The 18462-nt window shown below is 39.4% G+C and overlaps 1 protein-coding gene across 1 annotated transcript in view; it reads right to left on the bottom strand.

The window, feature by feature from the left end:
- The window catches only part of LOC140144400 (uncharacterized), a 44582-nt gene extending 30579 nt beyond the window's left edge, over nucleotides 1-14003 (bottom strand). The window contains exons 1-6 of the mRNA XM_072166214.1: nucleotides 13881-14003; nucleotides 10966-11083; nucleotides 4786-4830; nucleotides 2997-3053; nucleotides 757-902; nucleotides 353-448 (exon numbers count right to left, since the gene is read on the bottom strand). Coding sequence (XP_072022315.1) covers nucleotides 353-448; nucleotides 757-902; nucleotides 2997-3053; nucleotides 4786-4830; nucleotides 10966-11083; nucleotides 13881-14003 — 585 coding nt within the window. The remainder of the gene's footprint in view (nucleotides 1-352; nucleotides 449-756; nucleotides 903-2996; nucleotides 3054-4785; nucleotides 4831-10965; nucleotides 11084-13880) is intronic.
- Between the last annotated feature and the right edge of the window lie 4459 nt (nucleotides 14004-18462).

The following is an 18462-nucleotide window of genomic DNA, read 5'->3' as shown; positions in this document are numbered from 1 at the left end:
ATTTGAGGCCACCAATAACGACGCAGGTATAACCCTAACTATTGAGCTTCTCATTTCACACCTTAGTAGTGGAGTCGGGCAAGCAAGAAAAAGTGGCTTGCTAAAATACAACGCGTTGGCCCTGACGGGGTTCGAACCCACAGAGCGGCATAGTTAAGTAATTTTCGTTAACTGTGCCTCATTATTTCGGCGTAAAATGTTTTATTTTGTCATTTTTTGACAGTTGTTACTAATTGTTATGTGATAAAGAATAACAAAATTAAAATGTGACCGAAATCATACATTATGACTTAAAATTTTGATCTGCACAGAATAATGATAAAAAAGATTAACGGTCTTGAAATAGTCTTACCTTTATGAGTACTCCCAGTACTGCCACACCGTTCTTATGCCCAAGTGCTTCCTCAAACGACTTGTAATTATCTCGATTCCAGTGGACGATGTGCATCTGTTTGAAGGAAATATGAATGATGATGTTTTGTTTTAACGTTCTCGGCAAGGAACACATTATGAATGATGATGTATAATCAGAAATCGATAGTTGTTGCAATGAGATGTTCAGTGCTTGTATAATCCTCCACACACAACCCGGCACGACATATCCCCATCCAACCTCGTACACATACATCCCTACTTCAAACACCTTGTATATACCTACACAACCCCACCCCATCCACATACCGACTCTACATTCAAAGCCACACACCCTCCACATCATCCCACCCACCACGCCCAAAACACATTGTACATACAAACCTCTCCAGGATATTGCTCTCCATTCATTGTATGTTCCGAACCTTTAGAGTTGTCGCTCCCCACGTGGAAATGAAATTGTCCTGTCTGATAGGTCGCCTTTAGAGGACCACCTCGAATGTAAAAATCTCCAGTAAGGGCTACTTGAACTAAAATGAGAAACATTACCAAGAAATATTTTTTTGACAGCAGTAAAAATAAGGGGACGGTATCTGCTGCATGTTATGTACTAATAGATACTGCATTATGTACTTCATGCAGGATTAGTTTGCTATTTTAATGGGATCAGCTCCTTTGTCCGAAAAGGGTTAACGTTAGAGTTTAGAGCATTTTAGGTTACGAATAAGGATAGCGTTTAGTTAGTGTTATGTTAGGTTTAGGAAAATGATTAGACGATAGTTATGATAGGGTCATGACAGCTACGATTCCTAGGAAACATTCTCAGGATATCAGAGGAAGGACCCTGTAGAAAGAGTGCCCTGTATACACCACTACACGGGAAAAGGAGACCAGGTCGACAGAGAACACCATGCCTGTCTTATACGCTACTGGGGATGTAGATAACCCATTTCGCGGGAGATCGAGTTGGCGCAGTGCTAGTTCCCTCGCCTTGCACCACTGTATGTGCATTTGGTTTATCCTGATTTCATGCTCGCTCTCGCAGGTTTTCTCTGGGATCTCCTCCTGCTTTCAAAAATCGGTGAATAGTTGTTTGGTTATCAAAAATTGGTGGATGCTACAATCTAAGTGCGGATAGGTTTAAGCTGCAACCGGCCGCGGCCTAGTAGTTGATGCGATCTGATTGTGATGATTCACCATGGCAGTGAAATTACAGCGCTTTGAGTCCTCTAAGATCTGGAAAAGGGCGCTATATAAATCCAAAATGTATTTTATTATTTTATATATTTAACCAGACGCCATAGCCCAGGCCATAGCTTCCTTGGCCACAAATCGTAGTATATGGGAAATGGAATACATGTGATTGCAGCAGAATGATAATTGGCTTCGGCTAGGATTAGTGTTTACCACTAGAGCTTACCGCTATGTCCAGTGTTCGTAAAATCCATCTGTGAAGGATTAGGTATATCATGGGTACTGTATCCATGAAACTCTATACGTCCAGAGGTGCTGTATTCTGCAGTAATTGGTACGATGTTTATTGGTGATTGTTCCGCACCAGCACAGTGCTTCGGGATCAAATCAGGCCAACTGGAGGGTCCTGGAAAACAATGATTATGACTATCTGGTCAGATTATAGGTAGGGAGTGAGGCACAGTGTCATCGCCCCAATATCTTCATGGCAGAAATCGCCATGATGGTAGGTTGAATCCACAGCCACGCATGACCATTTTGTTCCGACCTGTTTAATAGTTTTGAGACGCATAATGGGTCGAGGGACATCCGACTAAGGCTATTGACAATAGCCTGGTGACTGGCCTCTATGTCAGTGAGCATGGCATACGTCATGGCGTCATCTGCTTTTAGACTGCCTCCACCAGTGGCCTACACTGCGCTATAGTACCGTGTATCTTCCGTGACCCGAGTGTTTACGAATGAGGGCAGCTGTCATTTTTTTTGTTCGGCACATATAGAATCTGAATTTTTGTCAGTTTTTGAGCTCAAAACGCACGGTTCTTTCTCAATACGCAAGCTAACGACTAGCATATTCTTTCAACACATATATTCAAGTGCAAGCCTTAAAATTGGCTTCTTTAAAATAAAAAAAATTACGGGAGATATTATTTTCTACCCCGGTATCAAAGAATATCAAATCATGTAAAGCACATACACGCGTATCGATCCCGTGTATTGATTTTAGTTTCTCTGCTGTACAATGTAATTATTTACCAGATGATGTCGGTGTGTGAGGTCAACAGTTATTAATATGTTTGAAATCTAAGGTATGCCCTGTTCTTGTGTCGGATATGTGTGTAGTGGTTTATGGACGGGCGGAGTGTGTAAGTGGTGTGCATGGAATTATGTGAAAGTGTATATTTGGAGGGTATGGGGTGAGAGTGACGGGTGTGTGGATGTGGATGTCTGCAGATATTTGCTATGTTGATGTTGATGGGTAATTTTTCAGTAATATGCCCATTTGCAGGTTTGGAAAGTAGCGATGTCAAAATGATTTTAATATAGCGACAAGTGTGGGAAAACTACCTTTGGCTCGATCTTTATCAGCAACCTCATAAATGATATTAAAGCATGGTTCGAATTTTTCTGATTAATGTTTGCTATCTTACAGTACATGAATTCATTACCATTAGATCCGTGGTAGCTCCAGTCTGCCGCATGTGATGCTGTAAATACAAATACGATAAGAGTTATATTATTATAAGAAACTTGAGGACGCAGAAAGGATCACGTTTGGGGTATCTCCCCAAAAAGCGAACCCTCATTTTTCTCTTATTTCTTTCTCCTGTGTAATTTTTCTCCTATTTCCGAAAAGTTAATCAAATATAGTGTGATATGTACAGAAACATTTAATCATTAGCTTTAAGGGAAGGGGTATGAACGTTTGAACAGTATTTATTGTGGGACATTAGAGCACATCAGACATATTGAATTGCATTCTGAATACGAAGAATGGCCTTCTGATATCAAATAATTTTGATTTTTTGAAATTCGCAATGTAATACACATTTTATGGCAAATCATTAAAAATTGTTATTTTTGATATTTAACAGTACTCGAAGTAAACTTTATAAATCTGATGATTTCTACCTAAAGTGTATGTAGGTGGGATGAAAAGCCGACGATCAATTGAAAATGTTGAGCTTTCGTATTCGTACAACATAAGTCATTTCTCTTTTTGGAATAAAAGTTAGCCCTGAAAAGGGCTGTTTGGGTTGTCTTTGGTTCTTAACTGTTGCCTCCTTGATTAATTCAGGCTTCAGAAATTGGTATCAATTGCGTTGCGTACCATCCTTGTGCACCGGATACATGCGTATGCAGCAGTAATACGGTTGCGAAGATCTTGGAGGCTAGCTGATGGTCCTCGCTCATAGACGTCATTTTTTGGTTTTGGCCCCCCGAAAAAAGAAGAAAGAAGTCAAGTGATATGAGGTCTGGCGATCTAGCAGGTCACTCCGTAGCATGAAGTAGCAAACCGCATCCATGGACTGAGTGGAAAACTGGTACATTTCTTGAAAAGGCCATATCTTCAAAAGTTATGACCCGATTGAAATAATTGTTTTGGTTTAATAAAGCTACCGCGATAAATCTACAGGATTACAAGAAAATCAGATTATAACACAATATCATTGAAATTGAAAGTTAGAACAATAAAATCAGGCTCTGGTTACTGGAAATTCAATTCTTTCCTCACCGAAGACCCAAATTGCAAAAAAAATCTTTGACATGTGATTAGTAAATGCAAGAGGGACGGTGAAAGATTGTCCAAATAACTAATATGGAAGTCGCGTAAAAGAAAAACAAGAGATTTTACTATTGATTATTGTAAGAAAAAGTCCCAAAAACAATCTGTTGGAAAATAAGAAATGTATGCTAACCCACAAAGATGCAAAATTGTACAAAAATTAATATATTAAAGCCAAAGCAAAACTAGAGTAAAATGGTTTGAAGAGGGTGAAACCAATTCAAAATACTTTTTGAGCCTTGAAAAACATAATGTAGTTAAGAATTCAATTAGAAGTCGAAAATGGTAACAATACATGTATTACGAATATAGATGATATACTCAATGAGACCGTAGAATATTACAGTAATTTGTATAAGTCAAAGGAAATTAAAGATGAAGATATTGACACTTACGTCAATAATATTCGTGTAGAAACATCGACAAATGATGAATCAGATAATTGTATTTGAAGGTATTTTAACTGTACGTGAGTGTACTCTTTGAGGTAAAGTTTTAAAAAAGTCACTTAAGCCAATTTAAGATATGTTCAAGTTCTTCATTGCCAATTTTGACCAAGTGTCCAAGTTAGGACGAGAAAAGATGATGTTAGTATCATCCGCAAAAATACATAGGAAAATGATTTTGAATCAAAGGAGATATCATTAACATACAGTAGAAAGGGAAGAGGGCCATTGATGGATCCATTCGCACACCACCTGAGACAAGAAGAGAAGAGAAGAGTTGAGAACAAGTGAACTGCTTTCTATCATGAAGATAGTTGGAGAGTAGAGCAAGGGGTGTTCCCCGGATACCACAGTGATAGATCTTGCTGAGAAGAATGTCATGATTGATGGTGTCGAAGGCCTTGGAAAAGTCAAGAAACGTGACAATAATGTGATGATTAAGCAAAGTAAATTTAAACTGTCATTCAACACAAACATATATTGAAATCGAGAGCAGGACATTCAACTTCATCAGTTCATCATTGCAGCCCTACTGATGAGAATGTGTGTTGTACACATCGAAATATTGAGGTAACTATCTCAATATATGTTTTTGTTGAAAATCTACTTTGCTTGTTTATCTACCATACACAGTGAGAAACGTGATGATTGTTTGAGATAGCACTAGAAATTTTATAATAATAATCCCATGTTTATTTGTTTTGAACAAATTGAATTTCTTCTTAAATATAGGGATTTTTTAATAAAGAGATAAACGCAGTTGAAGTTAATAAAAATGTTGCATGCATCATCAGTTGAAATTGAAGGACATCTGGCAAGTTCGTGTTCAATTCCTAAAGTATAAATTGTATTTATGTTTATTTTTTATTTATTTCAAAATTATTAAAAATTTTAATTAAAAAATTGAAAATGTTATAGACTGAAGTGGTATCTTATGATTAACTCTTTCCACACTGGTGTCGACTGCATAAGACAAGTTTCAATGTTGTTTTTTAAATTATATAAAAATTGTAAGTATTCACGACCATATATATTTGGAATCAGCATGAAAAATGCATACAATACGAGCCTTGTATTGGTTCAGTGGTTCTTAAGATAGCTTTTGACAGTTTGAAAACATATATCAAAACTTGGACTTTTCATGGAGAAGCCTCTGGCTATATTTTGGGTTTACCTCAAGTTCGGTATACGTAGTACACATCAAAGCTTTTTTCCACGATTGTATTGCAAGCGTACCGACAAACTGCCCTGTACGCGTGCGTGCGTACACGCTCTGTGTGATTGACTTTACGCACGTGATTCAATACTGCGACCAACGCATGGACTCAAGGGATGGATTTAACATTAGCGCAAAATTGAGCGCATAATTGAGTGTTTAATTGCAGGGGAAAATATAATCTTTGGGCGCTTGGTAGAGCCCTCTAGTACGACATAGCCCGAAGCACAAAGTGTCTCAACATGGTTTCAAGTTTCGTCTTTCATGTCGATTAGAAGTTTAATTTCGTAATCTAAATAAACCTCACACAATACACAGGCTATGATCAAACTCAGATATAAGTAGACAAAATCTTAAAAAACATACCGGCAAACAGGATACCAAAAACCAAGTAGTGGCGTAACAAAATGTTAACCATAGTATCCTAGTTCAGAAGCATGAAGCACAAGTTTGGTTCTTTATACGTATTTTTTACAGACCATATGCCTGTCACTTTTCCAATAGCAATGTCTCTTCGCCGAGTTGGGACAAGTTCTCTTCTGATCGATATGACATGTCACGTGAACATCATTGACCAATTGATGCCTTCCATATCTTATTCAGCTGAATTATTATTTACAATAGGCAGTTTTTGATGGAAAATATAATGAATTACACTTTCATGGAAATCAGCTCCATTGAATATGAAAAAATAATAACAAACTAATTACAAAAATTACAACTTATGAGTTCACGTACCATCTAATAGGGGAAGAACGATTTAGCAACTTAAAAACTGAAACCCATGTGCGTCGTGGGAGGGGGGGGGGTAGTACATGGCAACCAGAAGCACGACACCATCTTTGGACTGGTTGCCATATTCACGGATATGCTGGCTCACTAAATACGGTAATAGCTCACATACACAGGTTAGTGCAGCCTGCTTATAGTGCGGGCAATACATTTAAAAGTGTAAACCCACACCTTTGGTATATATTTAATCCTGTTACATACCTACTTTACGGCGAATATTTCTTGCCGGTTGACACTTGGTCCGTCTCCAATTGCGATCCAGTCCAGATTTTATTTATAATTTTACCTTCTGATTTTATGACTGAATGATTCATATAATAAATATATACCAATGTAAGTCAGGCATATATTTACAACATTTATCGCGGTTATCTTTCGAATAAAGTGCGCAATCCCAAAAAGGGAGAGTGTATACAAATTTAAAGTATAGACCTTCCGGAATATTAAAAGTCGTTGCTCTGAGTGTCACGCCACTAGAATAGGCGATCGTCTATATACTTATGTAAACTGGGCTCAAAAAGAAACAAGGTCATATCTTAAAATCTTGTCAATAAAAAATGCACTAACATGGAACAGTTTCCTGGACCACATTCACAGCCCAATAATTGGCACCCAACACAAGAAATCTGCGAGTAAGTGGAATAGTGTGGAAAAAGTCCTGTTTCTTGAAGAAAGTGTGTGAAAAGCAGTCCCGTTCCACACTATTCCACTTACTCTTTGGAAATTATCACCTGTGTAAGGATCTGGTACGCATTCTCACATATTTCTTTTGCTGGGTTCCAATTATTCGCATGTGAATGTGGTCCAAGAAGCTGTTCCGTGTCAGTGCATTTTGCTGTTGTGTTAGTTGGACAACTGCTTGGTTACTGACATGTGTTTAGACTAGAGTATTGAAGTAATCCTGTGTGTAATTCTGGTTTATTTTTATGGACAGGATTTTAAGATATGACCTTATAAGTTTTATTTTGAGCCCAGTTTATACATGTGACAAGATCTGGTCCATGGAGACCAAAGGAGGCATTTTTGAATGTTTTTTTTTATCTTTAACCTCAAAGAGGTGAGGCAAATTGCCTTTATTTCTTTGTTATTATCTCTTTTCATATTATTTTCATACAATATTTTTGATTTGGGATTTCATATTCAATACATCATGTTATCATTTTACAGGCCTATACATATTGGCCTATATGTATTATTATCATACAATATTTTTGATTGGGATTTCATGTTCAATACATTATGTTATCATTTTACAGGCCTCTACATATTGGGCCTACATGTATTATTATCATACAATATTTTTTGAATACAGCATTTTTGAATATAACTTCTACAAACATTATCCTATCATATAATGCAAACGCCAAAGGTCTATCATAATAGGTTCTAAAGTTTTGTCGTTTTGTAACGTCTTTTTTTCTTATGTTTTTTATTGTTTTTACTCCATATTTTGCCTTTATCTCAATTTAAAATTAGCCAGATTTGACCACCATGGACAAGATTGTGTCACAGTGTCACATATATACGCATAAAGCATATCGTTAAATACCACTAATTATGTATTACACGGGTTTCAATGGGAACATGGCTTATTTCGGGTGGAATTTTCTCATATTGAGAACTCTCACAGTTAAATGCCACTAATATCAGGTGAAACTACCGTATATGATTTAGATGCCAAATGATCAAAAACTCAACACAGGTTGACCTGAGACTTTTCTTGTTTTCCGTCCGTCCGTCCGTCCGCGCGCTATCGCGTCGCGCATAGCGCTTTCGCTGAGTCCGCGCGCTATTGCGTCGAGCGGAGCGCTTGCGCTGAGTCCGCGCGCTATCGCGTGCACGCGGATCGCTTTCGCTGAGTAGCAACGGGTAGCAGTGTGTGCAACTGAAAGCATTAGGCCTAACAGTGTGACTACCAGGTGCATCTCATCGGACCAATAGGCCTATTTCAATACGGAACGAGTGCATAGGCCTATTTCAGTAGAACATGACTATTTCCGCGGTCCTCCAAAATGGTTAACATTAAAATAATCAGTTATGGTAAGGCATTATAACCCGTTATATTAGGCGTTATTGCGTTTACTAATTTCGGGGTATTTTCGGGATCCTCCTTGGAAGACGTAGGCCTAGGCCTATATCATAGTAGTCAAAAAGGTCAGGGCAGGTATATTGGTATTAGACATAGGCCTATTACAAGAACTGCCCGATCCGAGAACCGCGAAATCTAGTGTACTAATAATTATAGAGAGTTTGTCCGTCTGTCCGCGCGCTATCGCGTGCGCGCGGAGCTATCGCGTGCTCGCAGAGCGCGTACGCGGCGTATCAACGGGCGTGTGCGCGGAGTACCGACGGGCGCAGTGCGGGTATCGCAAAGCATCATCGGACCTGAACCAGGTATAAAGGCCTATAGCCCATTATAATTGATCACTAAGAGACGCAGGCCTATATCATCGTAGTTTAAAAGGTCAGGGCGGGTATATGGGTAACGGGTGTCTGGTAATTAGAGATAGGCCTATAATGAGAACCACCCAGCCCGAGAACCGCGAAATCTAGTATGTATATACTAAAAACCGAAGCCGTGCGTATGGATTTTGGTACTATTACAACAAAAATGCCATATAAGGAGAGAAAATATACCATTTTGAAGCATCAAACCCTAAAAAGTACTTTTTTGGCTATATAACTTGAACAATTTCAGCGCAGTCTTTTCAGATGCCATGCAAACAAATAGTTACTCGTCGTATTTCCATGTATCGCCCAGGCCTATTAGTGGTATGTAACCATCTCTCTAAATGAGGTTTTTGTTGACGAAATACACGAAAGGCAGAAATAATGAGAGATGAAAGATGATACTGCGCAATTAAGCGACTACCTAATTTGTTTTATTAATTGCTTCACAATTTTAATAATAAGCTAATAAGAATGAACACAAAGAGTAAACACATTTGAATTTCCGATATATCTATTTGCTGGTAATAAATGGATACATTGCACAAAAATATTTCGAGTGTGCCAGATGAGACACTTTTTACATGATAAACAAATCACTTAAGTTGAACATTTAAGTTTAAAAAAATGGTAATTCAAGCAAACCATGACCAAAAGCTGCTTCCAACATGACCTGCTACCACCCGTCAACATTTAACAACGAATTTCCTCAGGCGAAGGTCACTTCCTGGAAAGTTGGACTGAACAATGTGACTCCGCATCTGCAATCATATGTGCGAAAATCTTTGGCATACTTTACGTTTTGAAGATCAAATTCCTGTGAAAGTTATACATTAGGGTTTCATAGATTATGCTATGTATTTAATACACTCCCACTCCTATTTCTGGAAACAATGTTGGAGCGGACATTTAGCTCAACCACCTTTCACTAGTAGTGAAAAGTATCTCGAAATTTTTCGCCATAATGGTATTTTATGACAAACTGGTCATCTGAGGGACAGTCCATGGAGGGACAGAGAAAGATTATTTTTCCTTTGGGAACTAAGAAGCTGGCAAGAAGAAAAGGGGCCATCCTACTTTTGGTTCAAGTTCTTTAGGCATAGATAAGTTTATCCATGTAAATTCTGTTCTGTCTGGCATCAAAGTAACAGGTGTAAGTCAGTTCCTCTGTCCCTGGGAGACATTTTAACGTGAACAATCTGTGACTAGTTGAAAAATTCGTGAAAAGTATGTGTGGGACTACATATTTTTCACGGATTTTTTACCGATCACGGATTTTTGTCTCCTCGTGTGTGGTGAACTGACCAAGTTCTGAAGAGTTACTCGAAAGTAATTTCGTAGGTAGTGCTCGTATAGACGCACTCATTGTTAACTAATCAATGAGTTACCAACGACGACTACGACTTGACGTTGCAAGGTTGCATGCAGGTAAAATGTAGACCGATGGTCGATGTTAATAAATAAACATGCGTCGTAGGTAAATTTGCCATCGATAATATGTTACCATGTTAAGAATAAATACATTGTTGTTCTTCATTCCGTAAGGACTAATGGGGCATGCTTGCATGTATGTAAACATAATGCAGCATTTTTATTACATATATTACTGCATGGTGCATTCTTACCAAATATATACTTCTTTAAAGTTCAGAACCGATTTCCCCCTTCAAACCCCTAAAATTTGATCTAACATAATCGCGCATCAGTTGTGCGCTAGTAATATGGCTATCCTACAAGTTATTTTACAGCATTTTATAAAACCATGCAGGGTGCACTTAACTTTCAGACATTCTGATACACCAACTTGCTACGTACGCCTTAGTAATACCAATAATACCCCGCAATTTTTATTAATAATAATATCAACATTGATTTGTTTATTATTGGACATTCATCATGTTTTGATTTATAATTTGTTTAAACGTTTTTACCAGCGACGTAAACTTTCCTGCCGTTCAAAAGTTGCGGTGGCCTGAAGTTGTCAGCCAGATGCGTATTCGTCGATCCACCTTCGTTCTTGTTTTCATACACGGAACGAAGAGCTTGCAACTATGCGAAAAAAGAAAAGATAATAAAGATCTTTTGTTAATGGCAAATATGTGGACATGGTTGTGTATATGGATTGTTTCGTCTCCAACGGGCAACTTGTTAATGTTTACTTGTTTTATATAAACTCCAGAGCAGCTTTTTAGAAATAGATAATTTTTCTTAAGCAAGCATATCTAAGCATTAACGGGTTGGGCAATTTTAAATCGATTTGCGAAAAGTTTTTTGATACGTTCATTGATTTCTCAAAAAGTAAAAATCGCAGTTTAATAAATAACGGTTCAATTGAAAGCCATTATTGGGGGCTAATTGTTGTATCACTATGAAAGGCCTGGCACCAATATAAACATTTGTTTCGGTGACCCAAGTTCATGGTCATTTCCGCCCACGCACTTTTTTACAGATGGCCTGGAATTTCATATTTCGGTTTCAGTGATTGCCCGAAAAAAGGTGGTATGTTTTTGAAAAGCGTTTCCGCTTGGAATGTAGATTATAACTTATGGACTCTTTAGCCGACAATTTTCAATGTATTTTACATACTAGAAATGTCGCTTGCATAAATACCGATATTTTTAACAGTATCGTTTTTGTTAACCAAAATACCATCCACATTAGTTCCCAAGACTTTGATGAAACCATAGATACCAAATCGGACTGCAGGTGATGAACAGATTTTAAACTAGAATCAAAAGTACCAGCGTAGGCCCTCTCAAAATGTACTTTTTAATATATCGCGTTGTGATAAAAATGACTGCTTTTTCCTTGTTTTTTATAACAAGGAAAAGCTTTACTTACCTCAAACTTCTCACGTAGTGTTGTCTTAATGTCCGTTGCTGGTTGGTATTATTCCGATTAAGCGATTTTCATGATTTAGGCCTACTTAGCCTACATTTGACCAAAAATGTATGATATATTCCAAAAATGGCGCCGCATTCGGTGTCACATTAACGACAAGGTTATACTGAGATGTGTGAGACTTTCTGACACTATATTCACGGTTTTTCTACTAGCTATTCAAACCTATGACAAATTTTGGCTGGTTTGCGATGTTCAATACCATTTTCCCCCTGATGTGGCAGTGACGTCACGTCAGTACTGTACGAATTTTAATAAGTAAAGCCTCATTCGCTAGAGTTCGATCAAAGCGCTGGTGTACATTCGCACGCGCTTAAAGACACCGCATAGATGCGCGAGCGAAACAGCCGTTTCAACGCGTTGACGTATAGGTAATAGATGACTATGAAACCTCAAACTCGCCCCTCGATAAAGGTTGGCAATTGAAGCAGGCCTCAGTTTAGCGAACTTTGCCTGTTTAATGCTATGCGAGTGCAAGCGCCGCCCGGACTGTGAAGGTTTCTGCATACCGAATATGGGTTTAGGTTAGGCCTATATCATGGCCTCTAGGCCCTATGATTTATTTTTCGAAACGAAAGCCAAATTCCGGAGCCTAGTCAATTGAGAAGGGACTGGATTTTGTCATAATAATATAAAAATTAATACTTGTCGTCTATAACAAGAAGGAATGCCTCGAGATTTTTTTGATATCCAGCCATAGTATTTTAATTGATTACACTGAACATGAAGCTATATCTTTACTAGCTTCATGCACTGAACATTTGCAGACCCGGCCTTCTGCATGTAGTGAGTACCACATTAGATTGTGTTTACAAGAAATAATAAGCGCTGCCTCCTCAAAATTTCTTATGCCAGCAGCTTTGATGATCAAAAATTACTAGTATCTACAACCACGCACCTGTGTTCAAGGCCTTTCTTTTATCTATTGATCTCAAAAGAAAGGATTAGAATTATCAGAATGCCGTCCCTGACCTGTTTCCACACATTATTAATGAGTCGGTAAGGGAACGTGCTACCGTTATACTTCAGCGAATACGTATGAACACTACACAGTTCAATGGCCTTATTGTGATCTGGCGGGCGTTTTAAAAGCACGGTCCCTGAACACAACATGACTGCGTGGGCATATTTCCGGGCAAGGAACAATAGAGACAAATTGCCTGGCAATGACGTCACATGTAATCCCAGTCTATAGTGTGATCAGAACAATATAGGCTGGTGGTCATTTATAGTACGATCAGTACGAAAAGTCCAATGCGATCTAAAATTAAAAGAACCACTTTTTAGCGGGAATTTGTGTAAGTTACACAGCTGAAGTTGTGAAAGGGTTGAAAGACTACAATATTACGGCATAAACAAGAATGTGTTTGTTTGGTATTTAATCCTATAGGCCCATCCCTTAACAGCTGAAATCTAGGAGATACATTCACGAAAATATGTCCAGGCACAAAATCACTCGGTGAAAGGGGTCGCCGTAGATAGCTGATTGGGACATTTATAAGTGTAGCCAACAATCGGGCTTAATACCCTGATCGGAACCGACTATAAAGAAATATTTTATCATGGGTCATCTGCCCCGCCTGTTCCAGATGAGCTACAGGCAGGCCTTCATTTTTGAAAATTGCAGGAGCTCTGTTAATTACTCTCCTGAGTTTATTAAGGTGCTCAACAAGCAGCTCAATCTTTTAATATCTGTATTAAAACATAGGGTTTCAAGTAGTAAGGAGCTCAGTAAATCGAGCGATTGTTTTTCCTGCGGAGATAAGAACACGTGACCACTCGCACGAAAGGCGAAAACGTTTATTCAAAAAGGGATAGCAACGTTTGCACAGTATTTTTTGAAAGCATATCAGACCCCAAATTGCATTCCGAATAAGATACGACATGTTATCAACCTTGAAATATACACAAGTCCCCAATGCAAACGAACAAACAATCAACAAACCTGTTCCAACGATACTTCTATTGGTGTCTCGTACACAATCCATTGGACGCCTTCGTTACACATTGGTGTGGTTATAGAACCTTCATAGTAGAAGTAGTTCTTCAAATCTTCCTTTTGAGGCATCAGACCAGCAATGGGAAAGACCGCAGGAAACGTGTACTTATCGCCTATTTCAAATAAGGAACAACAATATTACTATGAATCGTAAAAGTTAGGAATTCGAAAATGTGATGTATAAGATGTACAATTAAGTGGAATTTATATTATATCGCGGAGTGATAGCGATTTGTTTTTCAGCGTTGGGAAAACCGCGCTACCTTATTGGTCAATTGGTTTTAGAGCGCCCTCGCGGAGGAGAGTGGTCATACTTTCAGAAGCTCCCGTTTTTAGTTTTTAAAATTGTATAAATTTCCCCTTTTGGTTTTCTCATCGAGATTTTTACCCTACCGCAGTTTATATGAACATTTGCGCATACATGGATTACATTTTTCTGGATTTTTGACGACCACATGAGCTGTATTTTAACTGACTTTTGTTTTCGCGCCATTGGATTTGGAAGCCATATGCAGTTGCGTCATAACAGTCTGCTGAATTCCGCAGTCGTGAAATTTTTCTTCATCGCAATTCCACCGCAATTTTCTGACCACTGTTCTTGCCATCCTCATCCGTGGATTTTAACCGTCTCTTTATTGATTAAGTGTTATTAAATTTTCGCCATTTTGATATCGCCTTCGAGTGACTTTTTAACCAGTGACTTTTTACCTGCAGTTTTTAATTAATTGTGTATTGTGAACGAGGCTCACGTGACCGGCCGCCATTGTTGTTTACAAAGTTTGGGTGCCATGTTTTTTAATCGACGTTACATCGCCGGAAAGGTTACTTCGCCACCCAGTTCACAACTGCTTGTGTGCATTGTGTCTGGTCTTATTGGATTGCGTCTCCGCCTGGATTTAAATGCTACATCCTTCACCTTTGGTTCCTGTAATTACGGTAGGATCCTTCCGTTTTTTGATGCAACTTTTAACTCAATTGACATTGACTTTGTTGTTCCTCATCCTCCATCCCTGCCAAATTCGACTGTTGTAAATTTGCAGTCAGCGTACGTCATCTCAACCTCAAGTGCTCTCAAACAATTTCAAGCTAATGGCTTAAAAACAAGCTCATCTCCTCTTACTGGCTACCCCAGAGGTAGGCTTCCCTTGTTCATCTTGGTTAATTTACTTGCAGGTGACATAAACTTGAACCCTGGTCCTCCATCTGTTAATTCAGTCAGTACCACCATTCCCTCAACATCAGCGGCAGTAAATGACCGCAAGCGCAGAGGAAGAAAACCTAAATGGCCCTGTGGTCTTTGTGGATATGGAGTAAAAACTGAGTGCATCCAGTGCTCGTATTGTGACACTTGGTTCCACTTTAACTGCTCCGAAGCCTCCGATACCACCTTGATTTTTCATGAGGCTAACCCAGATGCTGTTTGGCATTGTCCAGCGTGTAGTGTTGTTAACCTTACTGACTCAACATTTTTCATCTCTGCATACAGTGTCAGCGATAGTTTTGAGCTTAGTAACTCTTTTGATAGTTTATACTCATTAAATGATACAGATATTCCTCCTGGTGCAACCTCTAGCCCTGTTAAATCTACGAGGTGTGCTCCGAACGCTAAGGTCTCGCCAATCAAACTGCGCAGATCTGACAGACTTTGGAAGTGTGAAAAAACAAGCAAGCATACTATTTCCCCCATCACCATTAAAAGATCTGAAGGTGAATGGAAAGTTGTCGGTAAACCGTCGGGTTGTGTTGGTGGACCGATGAATACCCCTGTTGGTAATACATCCGCTAGGGCCTTGCCCCCCTTCCGGAACAGTGACCAACCATGTGCTCGCTCAAATCCCCCTCAAAATAAAAACATAAATAAAAAGACAATTAACTCATCCAGCAAGTTGAAGATTGCCATTGTGAACTGCCGTAGTATTCGTGGCAAAGCAGCCCTCCTTGAAACCTTTCTGCAAACAAATACCAGTGACATCATCATAGGGACTGAGTCTTGGTTAGATTCTACCATTTCATCCGCTGAAGTTTTCCCGAGTTATCTCCAAATCTTCAGAAAAGACCGAGTTTCCCATGGTGGCGGAGTGTTTGTGGCTGTGCGAAACACCATCCCCTGTTTTGAAAGGACAGATCTCTCTGTGGATGACATTGAACTCCTCTGGTGCCAGGCAACCTTGCCCGGGCAAACCGTCCTCATTGGTAGTTTTTACAGACCTCCGGATGACACCGCTGAACCCATTGAAAGACTTGGTATTTCACTCAGTAAGATCACTGACTCATCTAGCTCACCACTAATTATAGTTGGTGGTGACTTCAACGTCCCTGGTTTGACATGGCAAGAAACTCCCAGTATGGCGAACAAAAATCCCATGCAACAGACTCTCTTGAATGTCATAGATGACAATCATTTGTCTCAGTTAGTAGATTTCCCTACCAGAAGGGATGCAAATGGAACTGAAAACGTCCTTGACTTGCTGCTCACAAGTCACCCATCCTTGGTATCTGATGTTAGACCCTACGCTGGCATAAGTGATCACAGCATAGTGTTGGCCAACCTCGCTGCAAAGACTAAACTTCAGCAGAAACCATCTCGTAAGATCCCCCTTTGGATGATGATCTTTTCAAGACCAAAGTAAATGATCTCCAGCAAGACTTTTTTGAGAGAAATCCATCCTCTAAAACAGTTGAGGAAAATTGGACTTGGTTCAGAGATAATTTAACCAACTGAGTCTTTACAAATGTTCCCCATAGACTAATCAGAGGGAACAACCGTGTTCCTTGGTTCTCTTCAAAATTGAAAAGGCTGTGCAGTAAAAAGGAAAAGTTCTACATCAGAGCTAAGAAGTCAGGAAAGAAATCCGATTGGGTGAAGTATCACAGAGTGCAAAAAGACACTGACCGGAAGATTAGGAGTGCCCACAGAATTTATGTTAAAAACATTATGGAATCAGATAACCCCAGAGGCTTTTGGCGATATGTCCGTTCTCGCAGAAGCGACAACATTGGTGTCCAGACTTTGAAGGTTAATGGTACACTTTACACAGATGATCAAGAAAAAGCCCAAGTCCTTGGTAAGCAATTTGAAAGTGTCTTCACACATGAAGATCCTGATCCCGCAACACTGCCTCAGATGCAACCAAGTCCGTATCCTGATATGCCTCCAATTACGATCAACGTAGATGGCGTTAGGAAACTTCTTCAGAACATCAATGTATCCAAAGCCATCGGACCTGACCTGATTGCGAACCAGGCCTTAAAGATTGCTTCTGATGAAGTAGCGCCAATTCTGCAGCATATTTTCCAGCAGACGTTGGACACTGGTGATCTTCCGCTGGACTGGCGTAGAGCAAACATAACTCCAATTTTCAAAAAAGGTTCCACCATTGCACCAGCAAATTACAGACCTGTTTCTTTAACGTGTACCTGCTGCAAACTTATCGAACACATCATCGATAGTAACCTCATGAAGCACCTCACCAAATTTAATATTCTTGCTGAAAACCAACACGCTTTTCGCCGAGCCAGATCATGTGAAACACAGCTGATTTTAACAACCCATGACTTAGCATCAAATATTGACAAAGGACTTTCTACCGACATGGCTATACTTGACTTTTCTAAAGCCTTTGACGTCATGCCCCATCAACGTCTTCTGACCAAGTTAGATTACTACGGAGTTCGTTCTAATACCAAAAATTGGATTAGTACTTTCCTGACCAAGAGATTCCAGCGTGTAGTTGTGAATGGAAAAACTTATGACTGGGTCCCCGTGTTGAGTGGTGCACCTAAGGGTACGGTCTTGGGACCGCACCTCTTCCTCCTTCACATAAATGATATTCATCAAAACGTCTCCAGTACCACCCGGCTCTTCGCTGACGATTGTCTAGTCTACAGATCCATCAAGACACCCGAAGATGCGCGGATTCTACAGGATGACTTAAACACCATGGTGAAGTGGGCTGAGACCTGGGGTATGAGATTCAACCCGAGTAAATGCCAGACCATGAGAATTACAAGACGCAGAGACCAAGATATTCCTACCTACAACATGCTTGGAGTCGACCTGGAAAATACTGACACTTGTCAGTATTTAGGCATCCAGATCCAAAAAGATCTTCGCTGGAACCGCCAGGTTGACCATGCTACTGGAAAGGCAACTAGGATTCTAAATTTCATCAGGAGAAATTTCTACCACACCTCAAACTCCTATAAGGAGAAGCTCTACCATACGCTTGTTCGCCCACATCTAGATTATGCCTCTGCGGCCTGGGATCCGTATACCTCAAATAACATAAATCGTCTCGAGTCTGTCCAGAAGAGAGCAGCTAGATTCGTCACAAACACATATGAACGTGACTCCAGCATTTCTGCCATTTTGAAATCCTTAAATTGGACGTCTCTGAAAGAGCGACGTGGAGACTACAGAATCTTTTGTTTGTACAAGATCTTAAATAATTTCATGGACATAAACTACAAGGACTATATTACCCCCAAAATTGACAGAGCCAGACGCGGACACAGTAACCAATTTCAA

The sequence above is a fragment of the Amphiura filiformis genome, chromosome 2 (assembly GCF_039555335.1).
Source record: "Amphiura filiformis chromosome 2, Afil_fr2py, whole genome shotgun sequence".
In the NCBI taxonomy this organism is placed as follows: domain Eukaryota; kingdom Metazoa; phylum Echinodermata; class Ophiuroidea; order Amphilepidida; family Amphiuridae; genus Amphiura; species Amphiura filiformis.
Note: the sequence above shows the minus strand (reverse complement) of the source record. Positions and strands in the feature narration are given on the sequence as shown.